This window comes from Ochotona princeps, chromosome 22, assembly GCF_030435755.1.
Source record: "Ochotona princeps isolate mOchPri1 chromosome 22, mOchPri1.hap1, whole genome shotgun sequence".
NCBI lineage: Eukaryota > Metazoa > Chordata > Mammalia > Lagomorpha > Ochotonidae > Ochotona > Ochotona princeps.
Genome location: NC_080853.1, coordinates 9386974 through 9412798, shown reverse-complemented (window position 1 = coordinate 9412798; position 25825 = coordinate 9386974). Strand labels below are relative to the sequence as shown.

Genomic DNA, 25825 nt, shown 5'->3' with positions numbered 1-25825 from the left:
TGTGTGTGTGTTGGGTGTTTGGTGGGGGAGAAGGCCTGGGACTTCCCTCCTTGTCACTTCTGGGTTTCTGTCCTTTAATGGAGCCGTCCTGCCTGCCCGTCCCGCCCAGTGTGGGGCCACCTCCCAGAGGGTTGGGCAAGCTGCCTCCTCCTTTCCCAGGAGGAAGGCATGGGAGGGAAGAGCCTTTTCCAAGCAACCTATCTCAATTGTGTTCACAGGAAGGGAGACTTCACCCATTGTATGGAGCGGGCCACTGATGCCTGAGAGCCTGCGAACTCAGTAGTAGTCCCGTGGGGCTGCAGTTTCACAGTGCTGTTCCGATCTTCTGCCTCCTAGCTCTGTGCCCCCAGGGAGCCTGACCCCTGCCCCTGATCCCTGGCTCCTGACCCCTGACCCCTGACCACAGGGTGTGGGGGCCGTAGCTCAGGCTTCTCTTCCCAGCTGCTTTCCTGTTCTTTAGCTGGAGGTGGATCTGTCTTCCTGGGACACCCCTGTCCCAACCCTTGGCCAGGGGGCCTCAACTGCCAGTCTGTATCTTCCATGTTTACAAAAGGCGGGTGGTGAGTAGGACCAGAAGGGCCCCGTGGGAAGGACCAGAGCGGTCTCCAGCCGTCTAGGAGCCACACCTAAGATGGGACGCCTGCCGGGATTTTGTGCTGCAAAGACCTGCCCGGATCTGATGCCCTTACAGGGTGCCCCAGGGTCCCCCGCAAGCAAGGTGCCCTCGGCCCTGCCAGGTGTGTGTTCTCTCCACAAAACTGGGGAACCTTGCTTGCCCCCGTCTGAATGGTTGGAAGCGCTCAGTCTCCCCACTGGAGAGCGGCCCCTCGTTCTGATGTTCTGACAGATGCTCTACCCCAGGCACTCTCACTCTTTGGCTCATGCCCACTTTCTTTCTTACACACAGACAAAAGAATCTCTCCTCTACTCATCTCTGGTGACAGATCCCCAAACCCTGTCCCCTCCACCCAGTCTCCTGTCTTTCAAATAAAATCGCAATCTACAACTTATCTACAGATCAGCGACAATGGCCGTGAGCATTTGTTGAGCACTTGTGGTATACAACCAGGTTGCTATGGGAGTGACAGAATCCTTTCCTCCCGCACGCCTTCTGCAACCTAGAAAACCAAGCCAGAGGGTGGAGTCTCCCACATAGTCTCTGCCCTGGTAAGTGGTACAGCCATGTCCCAGTCTTGTCCCAGGGGACACCGGGTAGCCCCTGAGGCCCTCTGCTCAGATGCACCTGCCATGGTACAGGAGGTGTTGGGGAAGGATGCATCCTCTGTCCTGGACAGTGGCCCCTCCTCCCTAGCATCTCTGCATCCTGGCACTGCCCACGGGCTTTCCCCTCCCACAAGATCTCCCTTGGCCTCTGGACCAGGGAGGGCACACATCAAGATGGCATTCCAGACTGCCTGGCATCCCACCTCATTAGGACATGTGACTTAGGCTTCCCAGGCCTCCAGGTGTCACCCAGAACTAGAAACCAGGCCCACCACGGTGCAGGTTGCAGCTGCCTGCGAAACCCGCCTGCCAAGGCAACGAAACCACAGGGCCAGTGGGCACCTCCGCAAACTGCTAGACACTGCCCCTCGGCTCTGGCCCCATGTTACGGAATCCTCCAGGGTCTCCAAAGACGGTAGTTGTTTTCCCTTTTAATATAGAATATTCAAGTTTTTAAAGCCAGTGTTGGATGTTTACATTTATTTGGAAGCATTGAGAGACAGGGAGAAAGAACACTCCCACCCGCTGGGTCACTCCCCATGTGCCTGGGAAGTCTGGGCGGGACTGGGCTGAAACCAGGAGCCTGGAACTCGACCTGAATTGCCCACAGGGATGTCAGGGTCCCAGCGACTGGAGCCATTACCTGCTACCTCCGAGGGTCTGCATCGACAGGGAGTTGCAGTCAGGAGCCGGAGGAATGTGACGTGGGTTCTGGGCTAAAGGCTCGCCTCTGGAGCCAGCTGAAAGACAGCTGAGGCCATCACAGGCCTGTGGGCCAAAGGCCACACAATGCAAGGACCACCAATTTGCCACCTGTTTGTGAGGCCTCTGTGCCAGCAAGGGGTGGTCTGGCTGTTCCCCAGAACTGCAGTGGCCATTGCACAGTGGACCTGCACTCCAGTGCCAGCTGTGCCGCCTGCTGTGCTGTGTGACTTCAGGCAAGATACTGTCCCTCTCTGAACGTGTGCAGCCTAAGCCATCAGAGCAAGAACATGATGTCTGCTTTTAGAGCTGTTTGGGGGAGTTCCAGGAGACAGTGTCTAGTGGTCAGTAGGGCAACAGATGGAAGTCCACCTCGCTGGGCTGCCAGCGCTGCCCAAGTAACTGTTCAGAGTGGATGGCCCAGGCCCCCTGAGATGCCCCTAGGCCGTTCTGGCCTGTGTCCCAGCACAGAGGAGAGTTTTTCTCTGCCCATACAAGGCCAGGCAGCCCTCAAAGGAGCTTCTGAATCATGCTGAATCAGAGAAGCCAGCTGAGGGGGATTCCTGGGAGACCAGACTCAGAGCCATGCGACCCGAGAGGAAGAGGAAGTGGAACCAGGCAGCCTCAGGGGGTGTGGGGCTCATCCCATCGCTGGCACCCAGGGGTGACGGAAGGCCGACTCTCCCCCTCCCTGACCCAAGCCCAGCCCAGTCCTGAGCCTCCAGCCTGCCAGCCTCTGCCCTGCAAACCCTGGGACCCAGCAAGTCTCTGCAATTGCCAAGTCCCCAGCGTGGGCTCTTTCGCTTTCGCTTTCTGTGAGCGGCAGACGTCAACTTGCTCACTCACAGTGTCACTCCTGTGGTGTCACACCCAGACCTGAAAGTATTAAGTGAAAATTTCCAGAAGCTGACAATGGTGAGTTCTAAGTAGCTTTTTATTCCTCATCTTGTTCCATTTTGTGATCCATTGTTGCTCATCTCTGTAGGTAATCAATACGTTGAACTTGACCATGGCTGTGGATGTGACAGAATCAGGTCTCCCTCAGTGCAGACACCTGCACTCATCCCCCTCTGCCGGCGTCTCCCTCATTTCTGGCTTCCAGGAGTGTCCCACTGGGCTGCATCTGCCTCATGCCCACCGATCTCCCCTGAGAACAAAGTCCTTCAGGCCCCAGGACTGAGTGGAACACCTCCCAACCAGTCAGGTCAGGGCTCGGGGGAGGGTAAGGGCTGCTGCTTCCCAAGAGGCTCCCCATAGACACACGCCTACCGCTGCTGGCCACCCACGCTGCCCAGGACCGCCTCCTCCGGGGAGTCCCTCCTGATCACACCTCGGGCTAGCCTCTGAATCATCGGATCCCATGGCTTGGTTGGGCCCTCTTATGGCCTGCAACTGACTCAAGAGTTAGTATGTTTGCCCACTTCCCACCCACAGCCCTGTGTCTGCTGTGAGAATGTCCGCTGCATGTGGGTGGGGACCGTGAACCGGCAGGGAGCAGGTTCTTAGCTGAAGGGATGAGGGGAGCAAGGGCCTGGGCTGTACAGAGCTCAGCCAGACTGCTTCCCTGTGCATCTGCCCTGTGCCCAGGACTGTTCTAGGTCCTGGACTTACAAATATTTGTATTTGTATAAGCACAGATTCTAGAGAGAAAGAAGGAAGACAACTCAAAATCAAGGACCCCTGAGGCCTACAGAGCGACATACGAGGTGCTGGAGAGTAAAGAGGGGGATGCTTTGGCAGGATGCCTGTGGAAGCCACTCCTAGCAGTGAGCCAACAGGCCGCAGGTGGGAGTCAGTTCTGGGCAGCAGGCGAGGCATGCGCAAAGGCCCTAGGCTGAGGGTTTGGTGATGCGCCTGGTGTGGGGGTGGGGGGAGCAGTGGGAAGTTACAGCCCAGGAGCTTGCGGACGAGCTTTGAAGTGAGTATTCTCCAGGGCCGAGGTTGATCAACAATCTTTATTTCGTGGCATCTTGGATCACAAATGTGCAATCACAATTCAACTGGGTGCAGGCCCCGTGGCTTCCTCTGTGAGTGAATACTCCCCCCCACCCCCGCCCCAAGGGCACACGAGAATGCTTATGCCCCAACAGGAAGTGGGCCCAAGGAGGCTTTGCTCCCATACCCAAGACACGGCTCCTCCAGTCCCCCTGGGGCCTTGGCCCTGTTCTCCCTGGGGTGCTGCCTTCTGCCTCCCCCTACCGTGCCCCACCTGCTCAAGGAATTTCAGCTCCCAGGGGCCAAGGGAGGAGGCATGGGGGGTGACAAGAGCCTCAGCAGGTGCCTTCTGGATCCTGGTGACTTCCTGCTGGGCCAGGTGTGGGCCAGGTGTGGTGCAGGTAGGAGCCACGAGCCCTGCAGGTGTGCACAGCTCCAGCCCTGAGCATCTCAGTATGCAGCCCTTGCTGACCGCATATGTCTCACACTGGGAGTGACGGCAAGGGGCGAGATGAAGGCCAGCTGCTAGAACAGGAAACAACTGAAGGCCATGTGCAGGAGGGACCCTCGCTGCATGAGCCCTGGGTCACCTGCAGTGCAGCAGGGCCCTGACCTGACCAGTCCACGCAGTAGCAGGTGGGACAAGAGAATGCTAACTAGTGGGTGGAGGTGTCGGCCAACATGCGTGGCAGCCCAGAGATGTGGCAAGAAGGCTTGGCAGAGACTCCGTGACCCCAGGACACCATTTGTCCCCCGCCCAGCTTTCTGCAAATCGAAACTCTTGCTGCCCAGGGGAGTGGGGAGCAGGTGGGGGAGAGTCGCTCGGCTGGTATACAGTGGGTACAGTTCAAGCAGTGGGGACAGATGGAGCTGCTGGATGGGGCATCCCAGCCCCACGCCTCCCCCCCAGGGGGAGAGCAGATGGCCTCTACAGAAGGCACCCTAAGGTGGTCAGTCGGGGATCCAGTGAGCCGTGCCCACCAGCGCAGGTGGCCCCCGGTCCAAGAGTTGCTTGTTGTTGCTGCTGCTGGGCTCCAGGGCATGCAGAACCCACCGCTGCGGTGCTGGCTTCTCAGGCAGCAGCTCTGGGAGAAGGTGTCGCACACTAGGAGCCTGTGGGCCCAAGTGGCCCACTGCAGGTCATCCCCTCTGGCTGTACACTGGACCAGGGGATCGCGTCGCATGATCACCTGGGAGGGTCCTAGCAGCAAGGGACGGGGACAGCCCTCTGGAAGGGCCTGGCCCCAAGGCGATGCCTGCCCTCAGAACAGCTCAAAGGGTCCGAAAGGTATTGTTGGCCAAAGTGGTGGGCAGTACCGTGACATTGGCCAAATGGGTGTTGGCCCAGTCTGGGAAGGTGCCCAGCTGGAAGATGGTCTGTGCCCAGGTGTTCATGGCCAGACTGAGCAGCAGGACACCCATGATGTTCATCAGGAATCCGGTGCGCACCTGCAAAGAAACCCAGGCTGAGCAGGGGCCAGTGCCAGGCTCAGGGTGGCACCCGGACGGGGAGACCCAGGCCCAGGGCAGAGCCCACACAGGGTGACCCAGGGCCCTCCAGGTCACTTCCACCCAAGACCTCCCGCCCCTCCTGCTGGTGGAATAACCTAACAGGCTGGTCCCTGTCCACCACCCAGATGTCCTCATGGGCACTGGAGACTGTGCTCTGAGACTGTCATGGGGAGATGGGTTTAACCCTGAATGCAGCTGCACTGAAGTTCATTTTACAGAGGAGAGAAGCGGGGTTCAGTGAAGTTGGATTGCACCAGGTCATGCAGGTGCAGGTGATGTAAAACCCACGCTCACCCCCGCTCCACTGCAGGTTCGATGAAGTCTGCACCTGCCCGTTGGCGGGGCTTTTCTTTCTGCCATGGCTGGCCCCTTTGCCCTTCTGGCCTCTCTGTCAGCTCATCCCTGCCCAGCCTTGACCCCACTGGGAGGAAGCTGCTTCCTTCCCAGGCCCCACTCTCACCTCCTCGCCCACGGGCCTTGCAGCTTGCTGAGGGGCAAGAGCCACCCTGGGAGCCAGGGTGCCTGACTTGACATGGCCGCTGCTCCTCATTTGTTTTGTTAAAGGCACAAACCTTGTAGGTGGGCACCTACAGGGCCCCCTTGCTGTCCTCTGCTTCCACTTCTCCAAGTTTTCTTTCCTGTTTAGCACTTGGTAGATTGAAGTTAACACTACTTCATAAAGGCTTCACAACTTGCTCACTACTTGTTCCCGGCAGCAGAGGGCGCCCCTCTCGCCCTCCCAGCTGCTGTCTTCCTTGTGCTGGGACAGGGGGCACATAGGGAACATAGGAGTGAATGAGCCAGGGTCTCAGCTGCTTTGTCCTTGCCCCCTCTGACTACCCTGAGCGCTTCTCTCTCCCCTCCTCTTGTTCTTGCTCTTTGCCGCCATCCTGCTGGGTTCTCGTGCCCCGTGGGACTTGGCACAACCGGCACCCTTCTCATGGCACCAGCTCTCTCGAAGGGGAGTTCTAGGCATTTGTTCCCCAAGCGTCCTCTGAATGGTTCTCCTTAAGTGACCAGTGAGGCAGCAAGAGGCCAGCTGGAGGAACCCTTAGCAAGCAGGGTCAGGAGAGGGGATACCTGGCCATGCTCGCCCTGCTGAGACCTGGCAGTGGCCAGATGTCTCTGCTGCTCCTTTGTCTGGAATTCCTGGATGAGGAGCAGTTAACCAACTAAGCAGCAAGAGAAAGGACCAGGACTCAGAGACTGGGGAGGCCAATGGCCCCAAGACCACGTGGGAAAGTCAGAATTTCTACAACTTGTTCAGAATCATCCCTGTATGTTGGCAGAACTGGGGAGTGGCTGAGGATGCTGGGGGCCCACCAGGAAGCCTGGTCCCCAACCCAGTGCCCATTGGCTCCTCCGGGCTGATGCCAGATGCCCACACTCACCATGTCCTTGACCAACAGGTGTCCTGAGGAGAAGGCGATGGAGTTGGGGGGCGTGGAGACCGGGAGCATGAAGGCGTACGAGCAGCCCACCGTGCCCGGGATCATCAGGTAGAGTGGGTGCACCTGCAGGCGGATGGCCTGGGCCCAAGGCAGCCAAAACGACCGAGAGCCGGACACGGGCATGCGCACAGACGACACGAGAGCCGGAGACAGAGAAGTGGACAGGGTGACAGAGAGCCGCAGGGGAGAGTGAGGCAAGGAGAGGAGCAGGGCCCAGAGAGGGGCAGAGAGAATCATCTGGTCAGCGACACTCCAGGGCCACACTGCCATTCTATTAGCCATGATTTGATCCCCGATGTGCACCTGCCCCAGGCGCCCGCAGGCCCCGTGCAAATCCACACAGTCTGGCCAGTCAGACGCAACGTACGAGAGCATGTTCCCCAGTGACTGACAGAGCATAAGATGGCATTTGCACCTATGCCAACCGTGCCATCTCTGCACACAGCCGGCACGTAAGCAAGCAGAGGGAGACGTCCTGCAGGACCGAGGAGCCCGCAGCTCTCCCCGGCTTGGACACGAAACGCACACTTGCACCACTGACTCAGTTCTACCAAGGAGGGGGTTACATTAAAATCACCAGAGGCTTTGGCTGTCTCCAATCTGATCAAGTGTAACGCTGTACGGAAAATTCATAAACTTGTTGGGATAAATCTATGTGATCATGACACATCCTTCTCCTCTGCAGCCCTGGGCCCTCGCAGCCCTGGACCCCTGCAGCCCTGGACCCCTGCAGCTCTGGGCCCCTGTAGCCCTGGGCCCCTGCAGCCCTGGACCCCTGCAGCCCTGGGCCCCTGCAGCCCTGGGCCCTCGCAGCCCTGGACCCCTGCAGCCCTGGGCCCCTGCAGCCCTGGGCCCCTGCAGCCCTGGACCCCTGTAGCCCTGGGCCCTCGCAGCCCTGGGCCCTCGCAGCCCTGGGCCCCTGCAGCCCTGGACCCTCGCAGCCCTGGACCCCTGCAGCCCTGGGCCCCTGCAGCCCTGGGCCCTCGCAGCCCTGGGCCCTCGCAGCCCTGGGCCCTCGCAGCCCTGGGTCCCTGCAGCCCTGGGCCCTCGCAGCCCTGGGCCCCTGCAGCCCTGGACCCCTGCAGCCCTGGGCCCCTGTAGCCCTGGACCCCTGCAGCCCTGGGCCCCTGCAGCCCTGGACCCCTGCAGCCCTGGGCCCCTGCAGCCCTGGGCCCCTGTAGCCCTGGACCCCTGCAGCCCTGGGCCCCTGCAGCCCTGGGCCCCTGCAGCCCTGGGCTCCCTCTGCCGTTTGCACTGGTGTTCACAGGTGACTTTGAACTCGTTCTCTTCCTTTGCTCTCCTTCTTCTGATGTTGTTGACCTCATCCAGTGATGGACAGTTGTCTCTGTTTGTGCCTGGGGAAGCTCTGGGTAAGGGGGGTGCCCTCTACTCCTCAGAGGTTTCCTCACCCTCACCTGGGCTGATGTGGGGCTTGTGGCTCTCCATCAGGCCCAGTTTGCTCCTGGGGAGGCATTTTGATTGTCACCACATGGGGGCGCTCCTGGCCTCAGTGGCTTCAGGTCACCATGTGGGGGCTGCTGAGCACCCTACAAGGCAAGAATGCCCCGGCCTCAAGGAGCCGTGGCCCCAAATGTCACCAGTACCTGTTTGAAAGGGACTGTGTTCTGCCCACCCTGAGACCTCTCCCGTGCCTTGCTTGTAGCTGTTCTATTCCTTGTCCAAGCTGGGTGATCCTTGTTTTGCTAGAAAAGTCTAACTGCTGGTCACCAGTGGTGAATTTTCAGAAGACTTACTCTCTGTCCATGCATCTCTTTCTCTCTCTCTCTCTCTCTCTCTCTCTCTCTCTCTCTCTCTCTCTCTCTTTCTTTCTTTCTTTCTTTCTTTCTTTCTTTCTTTCTTTCTTTCTTTCTTCATATTTCATATTTCTTTTTCATATTTCTTTTATTTTTACTGGAAAGTCAGATATACAGAAAGGAGGAGAGAGAAGATCTTCCACAATGGCTGGAGCTAAGCTGATCTGAAGCCAGGAACCTGGAGCCTCTTCCGGATCTCCCACATGGATGCAGGGTCCCAAAGCTTTGGACCATCCTCAATTGCTTTCCCAGGCCACAAGCAGGGAGCTGGATGGGAAGTGGAGCTGCCGGAATTAGAACTGGTGCCCATATGGGATCTTGGTGCGTGCAAGGTGTGGACTTTAGCCACTAAGCTACCGGGCTGGGCCCCGTTCGAGTGTTTCTTAAAGGAACAAACCCAGGAGTCAAACCCATGATGGCTCAGTTGGCTAATTCTCCGCTGTAAGCGGATGCATCCCATATGGCCACCAGTTCATCTCTTGGTGGTTCTACTTCTCATCGTGTTCTTTGCCAGTGGCCTTGGAAAGCATATAGGATGGTCCAAAGTCTTGGGACCCTACTCCTGCTTGGGAGACTCAGAAAAGGCTCCTTGCTTTGCGTCAATTCAGTTCCAGACATTGTGGCCACTTGGGGAGTGAACCCGCGGATGGAGGATCTTCCTCCCTGTCTCTCCTCTCTGTAAATCTGCCTTTCCAATAAAAACAAATACATCCATAAAGAAACAAACCAAGCATTTAAGAAAAACATTGCACAGTAGTCCTGACACGTGGCACATCTGGGAAGTGTGTGGGGGCAGGTGCAGCCCCTAGCCCCGGGGGTGGGGTCTCTGGTCCCGGGTGGGAGGTTCTCCGCCTCTTCCTCTCCCCTAGGGACGCTCACCAGCTCTGCCAGGACCGGCAGGAAGATGATGATGGTGGCCGTGTTACTGGCGAACTCGGTGAAGAAGGCGATGACCACGGTGACGAGCAGCACAGCGAGGACGGGGGGCACGTTCTCCAGGGGGTGTAGCTGCCCCCCGATCCACACCGACAGCCCCGACTCCTGCGGAGAGGAGGGTTGACCTTTCACAGCCCAGCCCAGTTCCAGATGCCTGCTGGTGCTGGGCTGGGGGGACAGTTGGACACTGAACCACGGGCACAGCTGCCCTCCTTCGCATGGTGTGCCCAGGGGCCAAGCAGCAGGTCAGGCGCACATACTCAGGCTTAGCTCCTCATGACTCCCCCACCCCCGCCCCCAAGGCAGCCCCTGGCTTTAGCACCCTGCAGCTCTGCTTGTGTGGGACGGGGGAGTAGCCCTGTAGAAAATCTGCAGTTATAAACACACTCAATATCATAGGATAGATCCCTGTGCATTTTCCATACAGTATCTCATACTCAATAGAAAACATGTATCAGTTATGCATCACCTATAATAGCATTGGGATATTAACAAAAATTACTGATGACTTGTCAAGGAGTAATGCCAATATTACCACTACTGACTATCAGCAATGGTCATCAGAGTGTCCCTTCCTGAGGCTTCCTGGGGCCAGACGCCTGCCCACTTTCTCTTCCCAGCCATCCTGTGAGGGGCACATCAGTTGGTACCCTCTCTCACCGAGGAGGCGCTGGACCTGGGGATGTTCCTATGACATTCCTGAGGCCCCCAAAGCAACGGCTGAGACCCGCATCAGCTTGAGCAGTCCCGCATGCCTTCCATGCATGGGCTCCTGGTTGCCCTCTTCTGTGCCCGGAGCTGACCTCAACTCTCCACTACAGGGACAGGCAGGACACTCAACCAGGACAGAGACGCTGCATAACTAGCAGGAGCTGTCTTTGTTAACTGCAGCCCTTCCTTGACATCGCAGAGTCCCCCATGTCTACACTTCTGCCCTCAGGGGGCACCCTTCAGGTCCCTGCCCCAACAGTTAAACTGAGGGTGTCACATCTCTAGCTGCCCCCTGGTGGCACATTCTATAATTGCTCCCCCTTAAAAAAACAAACAAAAAACAAGGATAGCAAAGGTTTAAGCTCTGATCTAGTGCAGGATGGCCTGAGTCCCCTAAAGCACAAGCCAGGATCTGTTTATCAACCTGAGATCCGATGGTGAAATGTAATGCATGCTACTGTAGAGGTGTAGCCTGTCCCCCTCCCCCCAGGGTGCCTGGCAAGCAGGGTGGCACTGCAGGGCAGCTCCCCGCCACTGCCAGTTCCCTGGGTCCCGTTGACTCCAGAGAGTAAGACGCCAAGAGCATCCCCAAAGCTGGGCCTTGGTGTGCCGCGCCTCCCTCCTTGGCCCGGCAGTCACTGGGGGCATGGGCTTGGCAGCTCCTGGGTGGGAGACTCAGTGGTTTTTAACGCGAACAGCCCAGCCCCCTGGGGTCCCTTTGAAGACACTAAATCTGTTCTTTCCTATTCTGGAAGACATCAGAAGTCTCCTTGTGAGCACACAGCCTCGGAAGTTCCCAGGGAGGCTCGGGGCTGACCACAGCTAAGGTCAGGGCAGCACGCTTGGCTGTGGGGCTGAGCAAGGGCTCTGGGGTCAGGCTTAATCCTTCTCACCTTGTACCCCGAGCTGGGCTGGTGGCTCTCACACTGCCTCTGCATCCTGACCAGTAACCCCACCCCGTGCCAAGGGAGGGACATTAACCCACAAGGTATCTAGAAACCCCGCTGAGCTCCTGCTGTGTGCCCAGTGTGTGCCAGCTGCAAGGCGTGCATCAGGGCCCAGCAGGATGCCAGAGGCTGGCACATGCACCCGCACCCTATGGATGTGTTTGCTGTGGAACACTGGGATGGTTGGGGTGGGGGCAGGAGGCAGGGAGGTGGAGAAGTGGCAGCGCAGGGAGAGGAGGCAGGCAAGCCTGCAGGGCCATGCTCCCCTTGCTGTGGGGAGCGGCCGACCCCACATGGATGAGGGGCTTCAAGATGGCGGCTGGCCCAGTGCCAGGAGGCGGGACTTGTCCTGCCAGGAGGCAGGCAGGAAGTCACAAGGATAGGCCAATTCTCCCTCACTGCGTTCGCTGGCCTATCAGATAGCCCTGTGGACCACGGGCAGAAGTGATTGGTGGAAGAACGATATAAAAGTAGGCGGTAAAACCTGGACTCGGAGGGACGAAGACAGACAAAGACGGGGGACAGGGCATGACTGGAACGGATGGACAGTAGAAGACTGGGGGACGACGCAGAGACTCTAGGGGGCGACGAGGAGACTGGGGAATGAAGCAGAGAGTACGGGAAGAAATGTGGGAAGAAGGGTGGCGGAAGAAGCGGGTAGGAAAGCTTAGACCAATGGGGACAGGAGCAGCAGAGAGGTTTTTAAACACAGCCACTTTTGCCAGTTTTCCCCGGACCTCCAAGAGTATGACTCGGCGTTTTTAGTGTCGCTGCTGCTGCTGGAAAGCGGCAACAAGTGGTGGCCCGTACGGGGAAAAACTTTCAGCCTGCGCCAGCATAGAAAAGCAAACGGGGAAAACAAGCGGCAGAGACAGAAATTTTTCGGCCTGCGCTGGCGTAAGAAAAACAGCAGAGAGAGACAGGAATTTTTCGGCCTATGCCGGCATAAGAAAAGCGGCAGAGAAGGAATTTTTCAGCCTGTGCTGGCATTGGAAGAAAAGTGGCAGACAGTACCTACATACGGGGTATTCCCAGCCTGCGCCAGCAGAAGTGTATAGAGTAAAAGTTATTTTATTTAGTGCCCGAAGAGGTGGGATTTTTGCCCTAAGGGGCGGTGGTTATGAAAAAAGAAGAGACTCCCGAACCTCAAAAAGGCAGGCACCCTTAGAATTGGGGTTGGGAAGTGTCTAAGGAAATTAGGTATCTAGTTCAGGGTCTTGAGCTTGGAAGTCACCCACTAACCCTGGAACCTTGCTGAAAAGGACTTTAACACTCTGGCCATGAAGGTGGTCGAAATCAACCCCTGAAAATCATCTTTCTCAGCAAAAAATAAAAAGGAGGGAGAAGTTTAACCGACCTGTTTGGACTGGTTTTCTAATCATGAACTGATGAGTGGACTTGATTTAAGAACAGGTGGACATGTTATCTGAGGTCCTCTGTTTCCAACTTGCATTTACATGCTGGAGAAGCTTTTCAGTTTATTTGTATAATTTACACACTGGCTGCGTGGGAAAAAAATTGTAACCATCTTGCCACCCAGATTGAGGTGGCTCCTGTGGAACAAGGGGTTTGTCATGGGTACAATCTGTGTTCCGCTGGTGCAGACAATGAGTAGGGGTTTTGTCCCTTGGAGGATTACTGTGCCTCGTGATCTTCCTGCTTGTCTGGTTTATGTGCCTGAGACATCAGCAAGATAACGCCATTATGTGACAGGCCCTGATGGCCCTGGGAGCAGGGGCCTCCCCCCAGGTATACTTAAGCATACTAGACCGGTAGTCAAAGATGGGTAAAACCTGCGGGGGACACCTACCAACCTAAGACAGGGCGTAGAGCTGGAAGCTCTGCCACCCAATGACGGGTAAGGAGGTAGTCCTGCTATGGGCGACCTAAGACAGGCATGGCCTCGCTTAAATAAAAAGGGGGAGATGTGGGGAGCGGCCGACCCCACATGGATGAGGGGCTTCAAGATGGCGGCTGGCCCAGTGCCAGGAGGCGGGACTTGTCCCGCCAGGAGGCAGGCAGGAAGTCACAAGGACAGGCCAGTTCTCCCTCGCTGGGTTTGCTGGCTTATTAGATAGCCCTGTGGACCACTGGCGGAAGTGATTGGTGGAAGAACGATATAAAAGTAGGCGGTAAAACCTGGACTCAGACGGACGAAGACAGACAAAGACGGGGGACAGGGCATGACTGGAACGGATGGACAGTAGAAGACTGGGGGACGACGCAGAGACTCTAGGGGGCGACGAGGAGACTGGGGAATGAAGCAGAGAGTACGGGAAGAAATGTGGGAAGAAGGGTGGTGGAAGAAGCGGGTAGGAAAGCTTAGACCAATGGGGACAGGAGCAGCAGAGAGAAGGTTTTAAACACAGCCACTTTTGCCAGTTTTCGCTGCTGGAAGGTGGCAACACCTCCACCCTCCTCCCTCCCCTCCCACATCCCTGCTGCTTCTCTTTGTTACACTGTAGGGTCAGGTCCTGGAAGGTGGGTGATAACAGTATCAGTTCTGCTTCTGAAATGACAATCTCCTGCGGCCAAAACGCCCTGAGAACTCCCTCTGGGGACACACGCATGCAGTGTGGGGTGGGGGAAGCTGGGCTTTGTGGGCACCCCAGTACAATCGTCCCTGCGGCGAACGACCAGTGGACTGGGCTAAGGCAGAGGAGAATGCTTTAGGTTCACAGGTGAGCACTCAAACCCACACAAGCTGTGCAACCTTGGACACACTAATGAACTTCTCTATTCCTTGACCTCTCCAAGAGACTGCCTTAAAGTGTCAGCATTTGGTCTGATTTCCTGGAGTTTCTTCAAGGTAAACTCAACCTGGTGTGCATTTATTCTGTGCTGGGACCCCCTCTAAGGCCCTCATTGCATTCACAGATTTCTCCTTCCTCAGTGTCGCCCTGTGAACGAGGCGCTAGTCATCCCTGTGGGCGGTGGCAGGAAACAGGGCACACGGAGCCCGGTAACTTGCCAAATCTCCCACGAAGAGTCTTATGACTTTGTCCTGCTGCTGTGGGGACCTGTGGCTGGGCCACATCACTAGGCCCCCCCAGCCCATCAGTGGCAACATGGACCACTTTCCAAGGTGCGCTCACTGGCGGAAGCACACTGCTTCGTACTGCCCTTCAGGCTGGATTCACCCACTCTGCCTGGACAAAGAGCGTCAATGGGCTCAGCGCACAGGCGTGGAGGTGAGCCTGTGGTGGGGCTGGAGGACCCTGCACACAACCTGCGTCAATCGGAGGGCAACAGCATCGGACCAGCCTTTGATCTGATAGATGGCAGAATACCCAGCAGGTGCAGTGGTGGAGGCAAAGCAGCTCCCACCTGCTAGCTGTCACACGTGCCCCACCCCCCCTCCCCTGGGTCATGCCAAACGGTGCCTCTGAGGTGCCATTATGCCCCAGGACTCTTCCGGGGGTTGGAACTGCGGTGGGAAAGACGGTGGGGCTCCGTGATAATCGGTGAACAGATGCAGGGGAGAGGAGGTCAATGTGGAGTGAAGGAGCTGAACTGGGTGGTGATGACAATGACTGGGTGGGGGTTGGGCAGCCTCTGGCCCAGTGGCCCTGAAGAGCTGAGATCTGCAGAGTGAGCACTCAGGGAGCCCCAGGAAGAGCTGACAGGCAGATGCCAGGGTCCTGGGCTACAAATGAGCTTGTTGAGGAACCGCAAAGGGCCCGTGATCATGAAGGTTGGCAGGGGCTCAGCTGAGCGTGGCTGTGTATGCAGGCCCAGGGAAGCCTCTAGATCAGAGTGAAGGGCGTGGGTGTTGTGAGTAGAGGGGCCCATGGCAGGAGGACCCAGGGGCTTCAGTAGGCACAGAGCTGGGCTTCCAGTGCCCGGGACCAGCACCGGGAAGCCTTGCACAAGCACCTGGGCTACAGGAAGCCTGCTGAGGCCTGGCACAGGCCAGGTACCAGACTGCTGTGAGCATCCTAGTTGGCTGTCTGGGCAGATGGCCCCAAGAGGCTGGACCCAGGGGTGGCCTGGCTGGCCACCCTAGGCTGGGCTGAGAGCCAGGCTGTCTCCCAGCATGCTTGGTGGCCCTGCAGCCCAGCCCCCAGCGACAGCAGCTGTGCCCACCCTTCCCTCCCCGACCTCGGACCATTTGCAGAGAGTTGCCTGGGCCGTGACCCTACATGTCATTCTTGGTGCTGATTTTCCATGTCCCCAACATGCAGTCATAACCCCGTGTGGAATTGGGACCTCAGTGCACCCATACACTGGTTTATGACAAGTCTGCCCGGAGGGGCCGCTGCCATTCCCATGCCACAAATGTGCAACAGTAGGCCCAGAGAGGTTTGGATTCTACCGTAGATGTCCTGTTCCACTGGCTTGCTCAGCCTCTTTAAGACCTGGAGAACAGGCACTACCTCCAGGAAGTCTTCCCTGCTCTCCTCCCAGTCAGAGGCAGCAGCCTGAAAGGTCAGCTAGAGCTCCAACGATGCCTCTGCTGCATACAAGCTGTGCTGCCTGGAATGTCACTGAACCTCTCTGGGCCACAGAGTCCTTGACACAAAAAGGGGTATGCAGGCTCATCTCTCCTCCACTGCCTTGACGTCTGCACTCTTGGCCACACGTTACTGTTTTTAAACACACTTCCTATGAAAAGTGTGTCTGTCTGCAGAGCTGAACGCGTTGCCCAGCTCGCCCCTGGCAGAGGCCTTGGTGTCGGGCCCTTTCAGCTGCTCAGAGAGCAATTGACAGATGGACTGACGGCCGCAGTGCCCCCGGGGCTCCTGGAGGCCCCCTTCTCCCTCTGCCCTGCTCCTCTTGTCCCTGCCACCGTGGTGACCCCAGGTCAACCCAACAGCTGCTGCTGGCTCATTTCCCTCTTAGGCTGTCTCATGTTTGTGGTGTTCTTAGTGCTTCTTGTTTGCTATGGCCATCCCCCAGCTCAATCCTTGGTTCACAGGGAAGCTGCCCAAACGTCCCAGTGAGGGGCCCAGATCCCAGTCCAGGGGCTTGAACCCTGCCCCTGGCATCGTGGTCACGCAGTCTCTGTGGTTGGCACGGTTACATTAAGGTGACATCGTAATCGTAACTGTGCCTGCAGCTGGCCACCAGAGAGCATTAGCAAGATGAATCTGTAAGAGAGGTACTTTCAGATCCCCCCCGCAGACCTTGCTCTCCCATCGGCCCTTCGCTAGCTGTAGTCTGACATGCCTGGGTTTACCGTGGGGAGGTTTTGGAGTGGCTGGAGACCAGTGCCATGAGCTCTGGCTCAGGTCCCGGGTCCCCTGACTCCTGGTGGCGCAAGTGGCACTGGGCTAGCTCTCTCCTCTGTCTCTGTATCCTGTGCTCTGAAGCTGGGACAGTGTGGACAGCTGCGTTGGTGTGGGGGGGAGGTGGTAGACTCCTTCGGGTCAGCATCCTCCAAGGTGAACTTCAAGGAGCTTGGACTCGAATGTCAGAGATGGCCCTGAGCCGGGCACCTCAGGAGCACTGCTGGATTTGCCCAGGCCTCAGTCTTCCTACCTGTGAAATGGGCATCAAACCAGCCCCCTGCTCTGGTGGGTCGTGTGAGGATTAGATGAGGTGATGCATCGTGTTGCAGGTGAGTGATGAGGCGGGGCAGGGTCAGCGGTGTCTGCCTGCTGGATCCCTGCCCCACCTCACAGCCCACAGCTCCCTCCAGATTGATATTGGCGATCATGTGAATGCACAGCCCCAGTGTGCCACCTTCGTGTCACAGGGCCAAGAACACGGACTCAGAACCAAGCTAAAAGGGGGCTGTCCCCACCTAGCACCCAAGGAGGCTGGCAGGTGTGGACTCATGGCCTCCATACTGGCTGAGGCCCAGGCCTGCCTGTGGCCCCCTCAGCTCTTGTTGCTCTTACCTCGCAGCCTTTGGCCATGGCGAAGCCGCCACCCAACAGCAGGATGATGTTCCAGGGCACGGTCTCCTGTGCCTTCTTCCAGGTCAGCAGTGGCTCCATCTCCGTGTTGGGAGCTGAGCAGAGAGGGAGACCCAACACCCAGTCAAGGCCGCCCAGGGGAAGGGGACCACCCAATGACAGCCCCATTGGTGGGGGAGGGGCACTCCCATGGCCCTAGGAAGTCAAGGTCTACCCCACAACATTGGCTTCTGGAGCTTGGGGAGACCTTCACGCATGCTCAGCTTAGGGTGAAAGTCATGCCCACAGCTCCTATCACCAGGTGAGAAGGTTCTGGAACCAGGCATTGTGCATGTTGAACAACTTTGAAGCCTCCCACTGACCTCTACTCATTTGCATCTCATTTGCCAGTTAAAGGCTTTCTTTGGCTTTGAGTGTATGCAGAGAGGACAAAAGGAGGGACATGACCCAGAAACAAGGGCCACTGTGGTATCCCAAGAAAGCTTTATTTAAAAAGGCAGGTGGTGGGTCAATGTGATGCAAGGGTAGCGTCTTATCCTGAGACTGGGAACTCAGGCCCACAGCCAGACCTCCTGAGCTGTGCCCCTGAAAAGTGGCCTGTCCTCCCTGAGCCACACTCCCTTGGGGACACATGGCACAGTGGAGTTCCCCTGGGAACCATGCCTGAGGGACGTGGGAGGCTTGGACCCCTGTACCCCAGCAGGTGCATCCCTGGGGTCCAACATGGTGCCTGGCATGTTATGACATGAATGCTGGTCCATCACCATTCACGCCACACTGGGCCCAATGCTAGGCGGCACACATCACGAACTTCTCAAATAGTATTTCCCCCTGTCACCGGGGAGGGAAACTCCAAAACCTGAAATGCTTGCTTGGTCCCAAGATGGCGAACAAGGGATCCTTGGCTGGCACATGCCAGCACACAGCCTACAGGTGCACACAGGTGGTGCAGGTGCTGGAGGCTGCCCAGGGATTCCTGGACCAAAGGCAGCTTCCAGTACAACCCTAACCCAAAGAGGCATTCAAGGGAAGAGGGGCAGGTGGCCCAGGCCTCAGCCTCTGGGTCACAAAGCTATCAGGAGAGAGGCCCGGCAGGTCTGAGAGTCAGATGACTCCACATGTAGCAGGTGAGGCTGGATACAGGGGAAGGCCCTGACTGCCACTTGTGGGGGCACTGACTAGGTCAGAAGTGTATGTCACCCTGCCCACCACACACTTGTCCTAAGCTGTTGGGTGACGTGGGCTTCCATTATTTTCCCACCTAGCCATGCCCCTTGCCTCTGTTTCTTTAAACCCCAGCCCTTGCCTGTAGGATCCACCCTCTCCCAGGCCCACCGTAGCCAGCTGTCACTCAGTGGCTACAAGCATGGCAGGGCTGTGGCACAGCACGGGAGTGGCTATAAGCATGGGCTCTCAGCTAGATCCGATCCCAGTTCGGCTGTCCACCAACTGCATGCCTGGGGTCGGGGACTCCCTCTCTGGTCCTCCCTCTCTGGACCTCATTCACTTCCTCTGAGAAATGGGGTCACAGCAATCCCCCCAGGGACTTGGTAGCAAGATGAGACAGGTCTATGCGTACACAGGACTCCAGACAGGGCACTGCCTGGAGCTGGCACATGGATATGCACTGGACACAGGGATGTGGCATTGGGAATGACCAAGAGGCCAAACGAGGGACAAGTCGTCTCCTCAGAGAACCTACATCCCGGCAGGGGATCATGAAATATGCACAAAGTCAGGGGATGGCGTGCGCATGAGGACAGGGAGGGACACTGGAGGGCTATGCTAGGGAGTGGCATTTGGACAGAGTCCTGAATGAGGTGACGGAGTAAGCCATGCTGATAGCTGGAGGAAGGTCTGGTTGGGCAGAGAAGGGTTGGGGATCATTATTGTTATCTTTCTCCTCATCAGCTACTTGTCAACCACAGTAGGGCCTAGACCAAACCCACGGAGTGACCGCAAAGGGAGAGAGAGGCAGGTGCAATTCAGCCATAGAGAAATGGAAGACGGTGAGACAGGTACCCTAAGAACATCAGGGACGTGGGTTCTCTTTAACCTTCACCACGAGCAGCAGCCGGAGTGTGAGGAGGCAAATCTACAAGGAGACCCAGGCTGCAAGGAAGTGGAGAGGTGATGCAGGAAGTGGTGGAAGTGACCCTCCACCAGGATGGCAGCTGGGGAGGGGAGCAAGGAGCAGGCTGCAGGGTCGGAGTGAGGGGCGGAGAGGAGGCAGGTGTCACCAGGGACAAGACCCCTTGAGGCACTGGAGCCAAAACCACAGAAACAAAAATGAGACGGGAAGGGCAGCGTAGAGGCTGAAGTAGATGGACAGAGTGGAGGCTGGGAGGGACCAGCAGAAGAGCAGGTGCTCACAGGCCAGGGTCAGCTCAGACACAAGGGCTGTGATTGGCACCCAAGCACTCCTTGCTTCCCAGTGGCTCCTCCCTCTGCACCCCTCCACTTGACTCCTCCTTGTGACCCCCTGCGGGGAATCGCCTGTCTTTCTTGTGGTACAGAATAGTTTGATTTCTACCCCCTGGCCCAGGCCACATCCCAGAGCCCGGGTGCAGAAGGGGAGAGTGACAGGTTGATCATGGGGGCAGCAGCAGCTGTGGCCGCTGCCTCCTGGCAGGTCCCTGCTGGATCCTGATGAGCGCCATCTGGAGGCCAGCCTGGGATGCTCAGATATTAACAACAACAACAACAACCACGGTCTTTGGGTGCCTTGGGCAGTTTTGCCTCCCTCCCACTTCCTGTTCTGCTTAAGCCTGGCATGTTCTTTCCAGGTTTGGTTTTTTTGGGCAACTGAGTCACAACCCCTGCTATGGGCCAAAGGCTCATTCAGATTTCTCTGAGAAAACCCGGAAAGTAATTATCTTCAATTTTTGGGCCAGGATGTGAAATGGAGGCTATTGTGTGTGTACTTACATAACTAAAAAAAAAAATACATCTTCCACCAACTTCTTAAGGAAATGCAAAACACTATTTATGGATGCTGAAATTTGAATTTCATGAACTCTTCAAGGTTCATGAAATAAAGATTTTCTTTGGGGATTTCTTTTTTTCCAACTGTGTAAGAATGTGCAAACCACCATTGGCTCCCGGACTATGCATTGTGGTTGCAAGGCTGCCTTGGACCCACAGGCTACAGTGGCTAACCTGGGGCAGCCTTCAGTCCTTCAGAGCAGGTCACTGCCCAGGCCACTGGCAGCGATGTCCCAAGAACCCAGGGCCCCAGGCCTGCCCTTCTTACCTTTGAAGTCGAACCACCACTTGAGGGAGGGCTTTTGGGACGGGAAGAAGAACAAGACGGTGACAATGGCCACACCAGTGACAGCGTCCGAAAGAAACCTACAATGAGAAGGCCCCAGAGCATGTGCCACGGCATCCCAGCAGGCTGTGCTCTGGCGGATTTGCAAATGAGGCTTTGGGGACAGGGATTAGGTCCTCTGTGAAGGGCAGCTCGGGAGCTGACGCATGCGGTCCAAGTCCACTCCCAGCCCAGTAGTGCAAAGCCCCTGACTCGCAAGCTCCTGTGGCATTCAGGGGATGCTCGAGCCCACCACATGCTCATCCTCCCAATTCAAGGACCCTAGATAGAGGAGCTGGATAAGGAAGAAATGAAAGCCTTAACTTTCAGGCCCATGCCACCCCCATGAGTCACCTTAACCTGAGTTTTGCAAGACCCCCCTCCCCCGACTGCTGGCTGAGCTGATGCTTGGATCCCTCCTAGGTTGGGCAGCTCACTACCTGGAGCCCATAGGTGCCAGCAGAGCCCACACCTCCCACCAGCCTCATCCACTTATGTGGCCCCTGAGGGAACTTGCTCAATAAAAAGTCCTCGGGGCAGGCACCTCCCATTTTAAATGAGTGATTGGGGCGGGGGTCAGAGAGCCAAAACAAACTGCTCAGGGTCAGACCTTGAACCCAGCATTCTGGCTCCAAGTTCAATGAAACCTGGAGCCCAGCACTAACAAAGGCTCCATCAGCTCACACATTTGGAGAGAAGAACCTCCAAAGAACCAAGACGTTAGAAACGATGGCCGATGTCACTGTTCTCAGAGGACAGATCAAACCCACACGGGACACCACTCGTACACGAACGCTAAGACTTGAAAAGGAAACACACCCAGTGTGAATGTCGGGAGATCAGGGTTTAACCTGCACTGCACCTGGCAACAGGTGTCAGAACCACCTGCCGATGCTCCTGGTCCAGAGAAACATACTCTGCAGAAGTCAGCGACTCTGGTGCATAGATTATGTGCAGAGTCATGACCCAGCAAGGAGGGTAAAAAAGGGGGGGGGTAAGAGTGTTTCTAGGGGTATTTCATGGAACTCCATCCTGTTCATGTTATGAAGCACCTGGCATCTGCTTTAAAAAAAAAAAAACAGATAAAAGATCACCTCACTCTTTTTCTGCAAAGATGTGGAACTCTGACCTAGATATAGCATCAGGCGTTCAGCGGACAAGTCTCACTTGCACTCCTGGATAATTCCTCCTTGGGCAATTCCCTTCAGGAACTGGCTAAATCAGCTGATGTGCTGCCGTTCCACAGAAAACAATTCAGTTTTGGAAAGAAATGAAATCAGAAATAGCAAATTGCCTGTGACCACTTACAGTGTTTTCTAATTCTTTGCTACATGTTTAAAAATTGGTGTTTTGACGGGGCTCTTTTTAGCTATTTTGTATGCATTCTATTGAGCTTACATGCAATAAAATGTAGCTGTGTCTGTCAATTTTACAATTTATACATAAAACAGACTACTGACATCTGTTTCATCTTTTACCTTTAAAAAGATGTTGTCATCTATTTGAAAGGTAAAGTGACAGAGAGAGAGACAAAAAGATCATTCTGCCACTTCACTCCCCAAATGCCCACAGCAGCTAGGACTCCAGCCTGAAGCCAGGAGCCCAGAGCTCAGGCAGGCTCTCCCACACGGTCATAGAGGCCCCAGTCCTTGATACAGCTTGGCTGCCTCCCAGGATGCAATAACAGGATGCTAGAATCGAAGCAGATGAGCTGATCCTGGAACCTGCACTCCAATCTGGGATGTGGGGGGCCCAGGTGTAGTGGCTTAACCCTTCATACCACATCACCTGTCCATTTTTCAACTTTTTCAATGTGGCCATGAAAACTATGTCTAAATCCACATGTAGTCCACATTGTATTTCTGTTGGTTGGTGCGTGCAGGGAAACCCAGACCTGGCTGAGTCCAACAGTTACATATCTCCCATCAAATCCCAGTGCAACTCACAGCGGAATTCGACATGCTGCCCACTCACTTTTTAACTCCTCCTCCCCTTGGCCTACTCCTTCCTTGCTGACTGCGTCTGCACCTGTGCAACAAATGTGATCCCGCGCTCCCCTCCTGGCAGCCAAAGGCCGGAGTCAAGGCTTCCATGCTCTGCCCCCTGCGCTTTCCCAACTGGCCCATCAGTGCCTATGGAAATCCATAGGGTGACCCTCAAATTCATGTCTGTGGTCTCAATGGCTCCCCAGGTCTTGTCCTGCATACCCAACCAACCACCTGTCGCTAGGTTAGCAAGTTATTGTTTGTTTGTTTTTTGTTTTTTTGACTTGGCAAGTCTAAGGCATAACCCAGCCCCAGTCCTGGGAAGGCTGTTCTCTCCAGCTAATCTCCAGCTGTGCAGGCGGTCTCCTTCCTCACGCCCCCTCACTGCCCGCCCCAGCTAACTGTGGGAGATGCCCACAGTCCCACCGCCCTGGCTCCCACCTTCACTTAAGCCATCACCATTTTTCCCTGGAGCAGAGCTCAGCCAGCCAGTCCTGTAAGGAGGCACGCAGTAGGTAGTTTTAGTCTTGCAGGCTACATGAGCTCTGCCACAACTTGGCATTAATGTTGAGTGTGACAGCAGCCAGAGACTCTGTGCGAATGACAGGTGTGGCTGTGTCCCAGTCACACTTGATTCACAGACACTTCAGATTTCATGAAAGTCTCATGTGTCACAGAGTTGTGTGTGTTCTTTGATGTTCCCCTAGCCATCAAAGACACAAGCTGTGGGTTAGGTTTGGCTGATGACAGGCCATCTGATGCCAGTGGGAACCCTAGCTGTTACCCCCAACTGTATTTCTGCACCCCGGTATCTACTGCCCCCAGGCTGTATTTCATGAATGTATCCCATAAGTATTGATTTCCTCTTGTGTGCCGTTCTGATCGCTTGATCCATATTAATTCACTTATCCTCAGTGTCTAAGACATGTACTGCACGTTGAGATTCCTTACCCAAATAACACACAGGACCAGAAGTGTGCTGGATTTTACATTGTTTTTCAGATTTTGGAATATTCATGTGTTCATAATGAAGCATCTTGAGCATGGGGCCCAAGTCTGAACATGAAATTCACTGCTGTTTCACGCATACCACACATGCATGGCCTGAAAGCAGCTTCCTGTGTGCTGTGTGCTGTGGGCTGCCACAGAGGCCAGCCGTCGTGACAGAGGACAAGAACTTTCAGATTTCAGAGCTTATCCGAGTTTTGGATTAGGGAAAGGACATAGAGGCATGGAGAGATTAAACAGCTGGGAATCCTGGAGTTACCCACAAGGGCCCTGTGCTCTCAGGAGCGACCCATCAACCAGTGAAAAGACTGAACACTTCCCATGCCCCGTGGGACTGTGTGCCCAGCCCTCACCTGCCACTCTCCTCCCTCAACTCCCCACCTCTCTGCTCTACTGTCTGTGACACGGCCCTCCTCTCCCTCTCTGTCACCCTCTACACTTTGCAGCTACTTTACTTCCTGATTTTCCACTTGTGATCATGCCTCTAGCTTGACGATGCTTCTAGCAGGCTCCCACTCAATGCTGGCAGGAGGCCGTGACTGTCCCATCCCTGCAGCTGGTAAGGGGCAGAACTGGAAACCTGACCCGAACGCTCTGCGAGGCAGGGGGCGCTGCTGAGCACAGTGTGGTGCCAGGGGCCAGGGGCCGGGAGCTGGGACACAGGGCTCCCTCCCGCTGCACTGCCACCCATGTTCCAGGGGCTGGATCTCCCCTTCCCCCAACCCATTCCGCAGGATCCCCTTCTGCCAGTCTCACCCGGGCGTGAAGAAGCTGGCCCAGCCGGGGATGAACTTCGGGTCCCGGGAGAAGAGGAGAATGGCGAACATGCAGAACAGCGTGAAGACAGCCTGCTCAGCAAACCTGCGACAAAAGCACGGGTGTTAGTGTGGGTTCCATGCAGACACAGCCTGTGGAGAGGGCTTGGGCAGGGGCTCCTGAGTACCCAGAGCAGTTAGGGGTGGGTGGGAGACATGAGGCAGCAGCCTGGGTTCTCCCCCAGCCCCAGGACCCTTCTTCCTTAGCCCCGAGCCATCGCCTTCCCCAGGCATTTTCCAGGAAAATCAAGAAAGAGAAAGACAGAGGGAGGTGCGTACACACACACACAAACACACACACACACACACACACACGACAGAGACCACGCTGAGAGGGACAGCCATGCGTACGAGGTGACCTGAGGAAGGAGTAGCCACCCCAAGCACCTCCTGCCCCTATTCTGTAGACTGACAAAGGGGCCTATAGAGGCTTGCCCAAGGCCACCAAGGAGGTTGGTGGCAGAGCCAATACTTGATCACAGGTGGGCTGAAGCCTGGTCTTTGCATTGTGTCCCATCAGTCACTAGAGGTGCTGTTGGGAGCCCGTGAACCCATACCCACAGGCTGCCTTGGGTGGTACCACGGCAGGTCCCCACCCCAGGGACACCCACAAGAGAGCTGTATTGTCCTCAGAGGAACTCTCTCAATATCCAGGTCTCTGTCCCCACCACCCACCCTCCGTCTCCAGGCTCTTGGGCCACTGGTCCTGAGAGTTTCCTGGGACCCTTGGGGGTCCGAGGCGAAGGCCAGCAGGTAGCCATCCCCCTAATCCCCAAACTCCCCACACACTTGATGGGTCCCAGGTTCTGGAATTCTTCCCGAATCACAGCTCGAGCTTTATCCTCGGCATCAGCCCTTATGTCGGATTTCTTCTTCCTGCAGCTCCTGAAGTAGAAGGCAGGAAGTCAGGAGTGGTTTTTGCAGCTGTGGCTAACTTCTCATTTACCACCAGTGCCACCACCACCCCGGCAAAGCCACGTCAGCTCCTGTCTGGTCCACACAATAGACTGAGGCCCTGCCCCCTGGCTCTGCCTCCTTCCTATAGCCTGGATCCGCTGTTCTCCCATCAATGGCCTGGCGCATCTGATAAGATGGCAGTGGGATCAGCCACAGGAATTCCCTGCTTAAAATCCTTTTGGGGCTCAAACAGGTACCTGACCAGATAGACAGATCAAATAAATAAAATAGAAAGTCCAGGAGTAGTTTCAATCACAGATGGGAGTTTTGTCTATGATACGGGTGGGATTGGTGTGGGAAAAAATGGCCTGTTCAATAAACGATGGACACACAGATTGCTGAGAATCCCAAACAAACCTATACCCCAAGTCGATGTTTGATCAGACACCAAGGCCATTCGATGACAAGGGAATAATCTTCCAACAAATGGGGCTAGGACAACTGGGTATCTTTGTGCAAGAATGAATTTGGACTCTGGCCTCATAGCATACCCAACATTTCACTCAAAATCGATTGAGGATGGCCATGGCAAAGCTAATGCCTAGCACGGTCGGAGGAGACACAAGCTCCAGAAGCAATGAGGTCTCGGGAGGAGGCAGCATCCAAGGCACAGGCGCCTCGAGACAAGTACATTGGACTCCCCAAACTTTAAAACGC

The 25825-nt window shown here is 56.1% G+C and overlaps 1 protein-coding gene across 4 annotated transcripts in view; it reads right to left on the bottom strand.

Moving 5' to 3' along the window:
- Positions 1-4769: 4769 nt before the first annotated feature.
- The window catches only part of SLC13A3 (solute carrier family 13 member 3), an 80417-nt gene continuing 59361 nt past the window's right edge, over positions 4770-25825 (bottom strand). For 3 of the 4 annotated variants that reach the window (XM_058679563.1, XM_058679565.1, XM_058679566.1), the window contains 7 exons: positions 25001-25096; positions 24153-24257; positions 20347-20444; positions 17076-17188; positions 9518-9679; positions 6765-6902; positions 4770-5310 (listed from right to left, as the gene is read on the bottom strand). In XM_058679563.1, coding sequence (XP_058535546.1) covers positions 5134-5310; positions 6765-6902; positions 9518-9679; positions 17076-17188; positions 20347-20444; positions 24153-24257; positions 25001-25096 — 889 coding nt within the window. In that variant the 3' untranslated portion in view covers positions 4770-5133. The remainder of the gene's footprint in view (positions 5311-6764; positions 6903-9517; positions 9680-17075; positions 17189-20346; positions 20445-24152; positions 24258-25000; positions 25097-25825) is intronic. The other variant, XM_058679564.1, reaches the window with a different exon arrangement.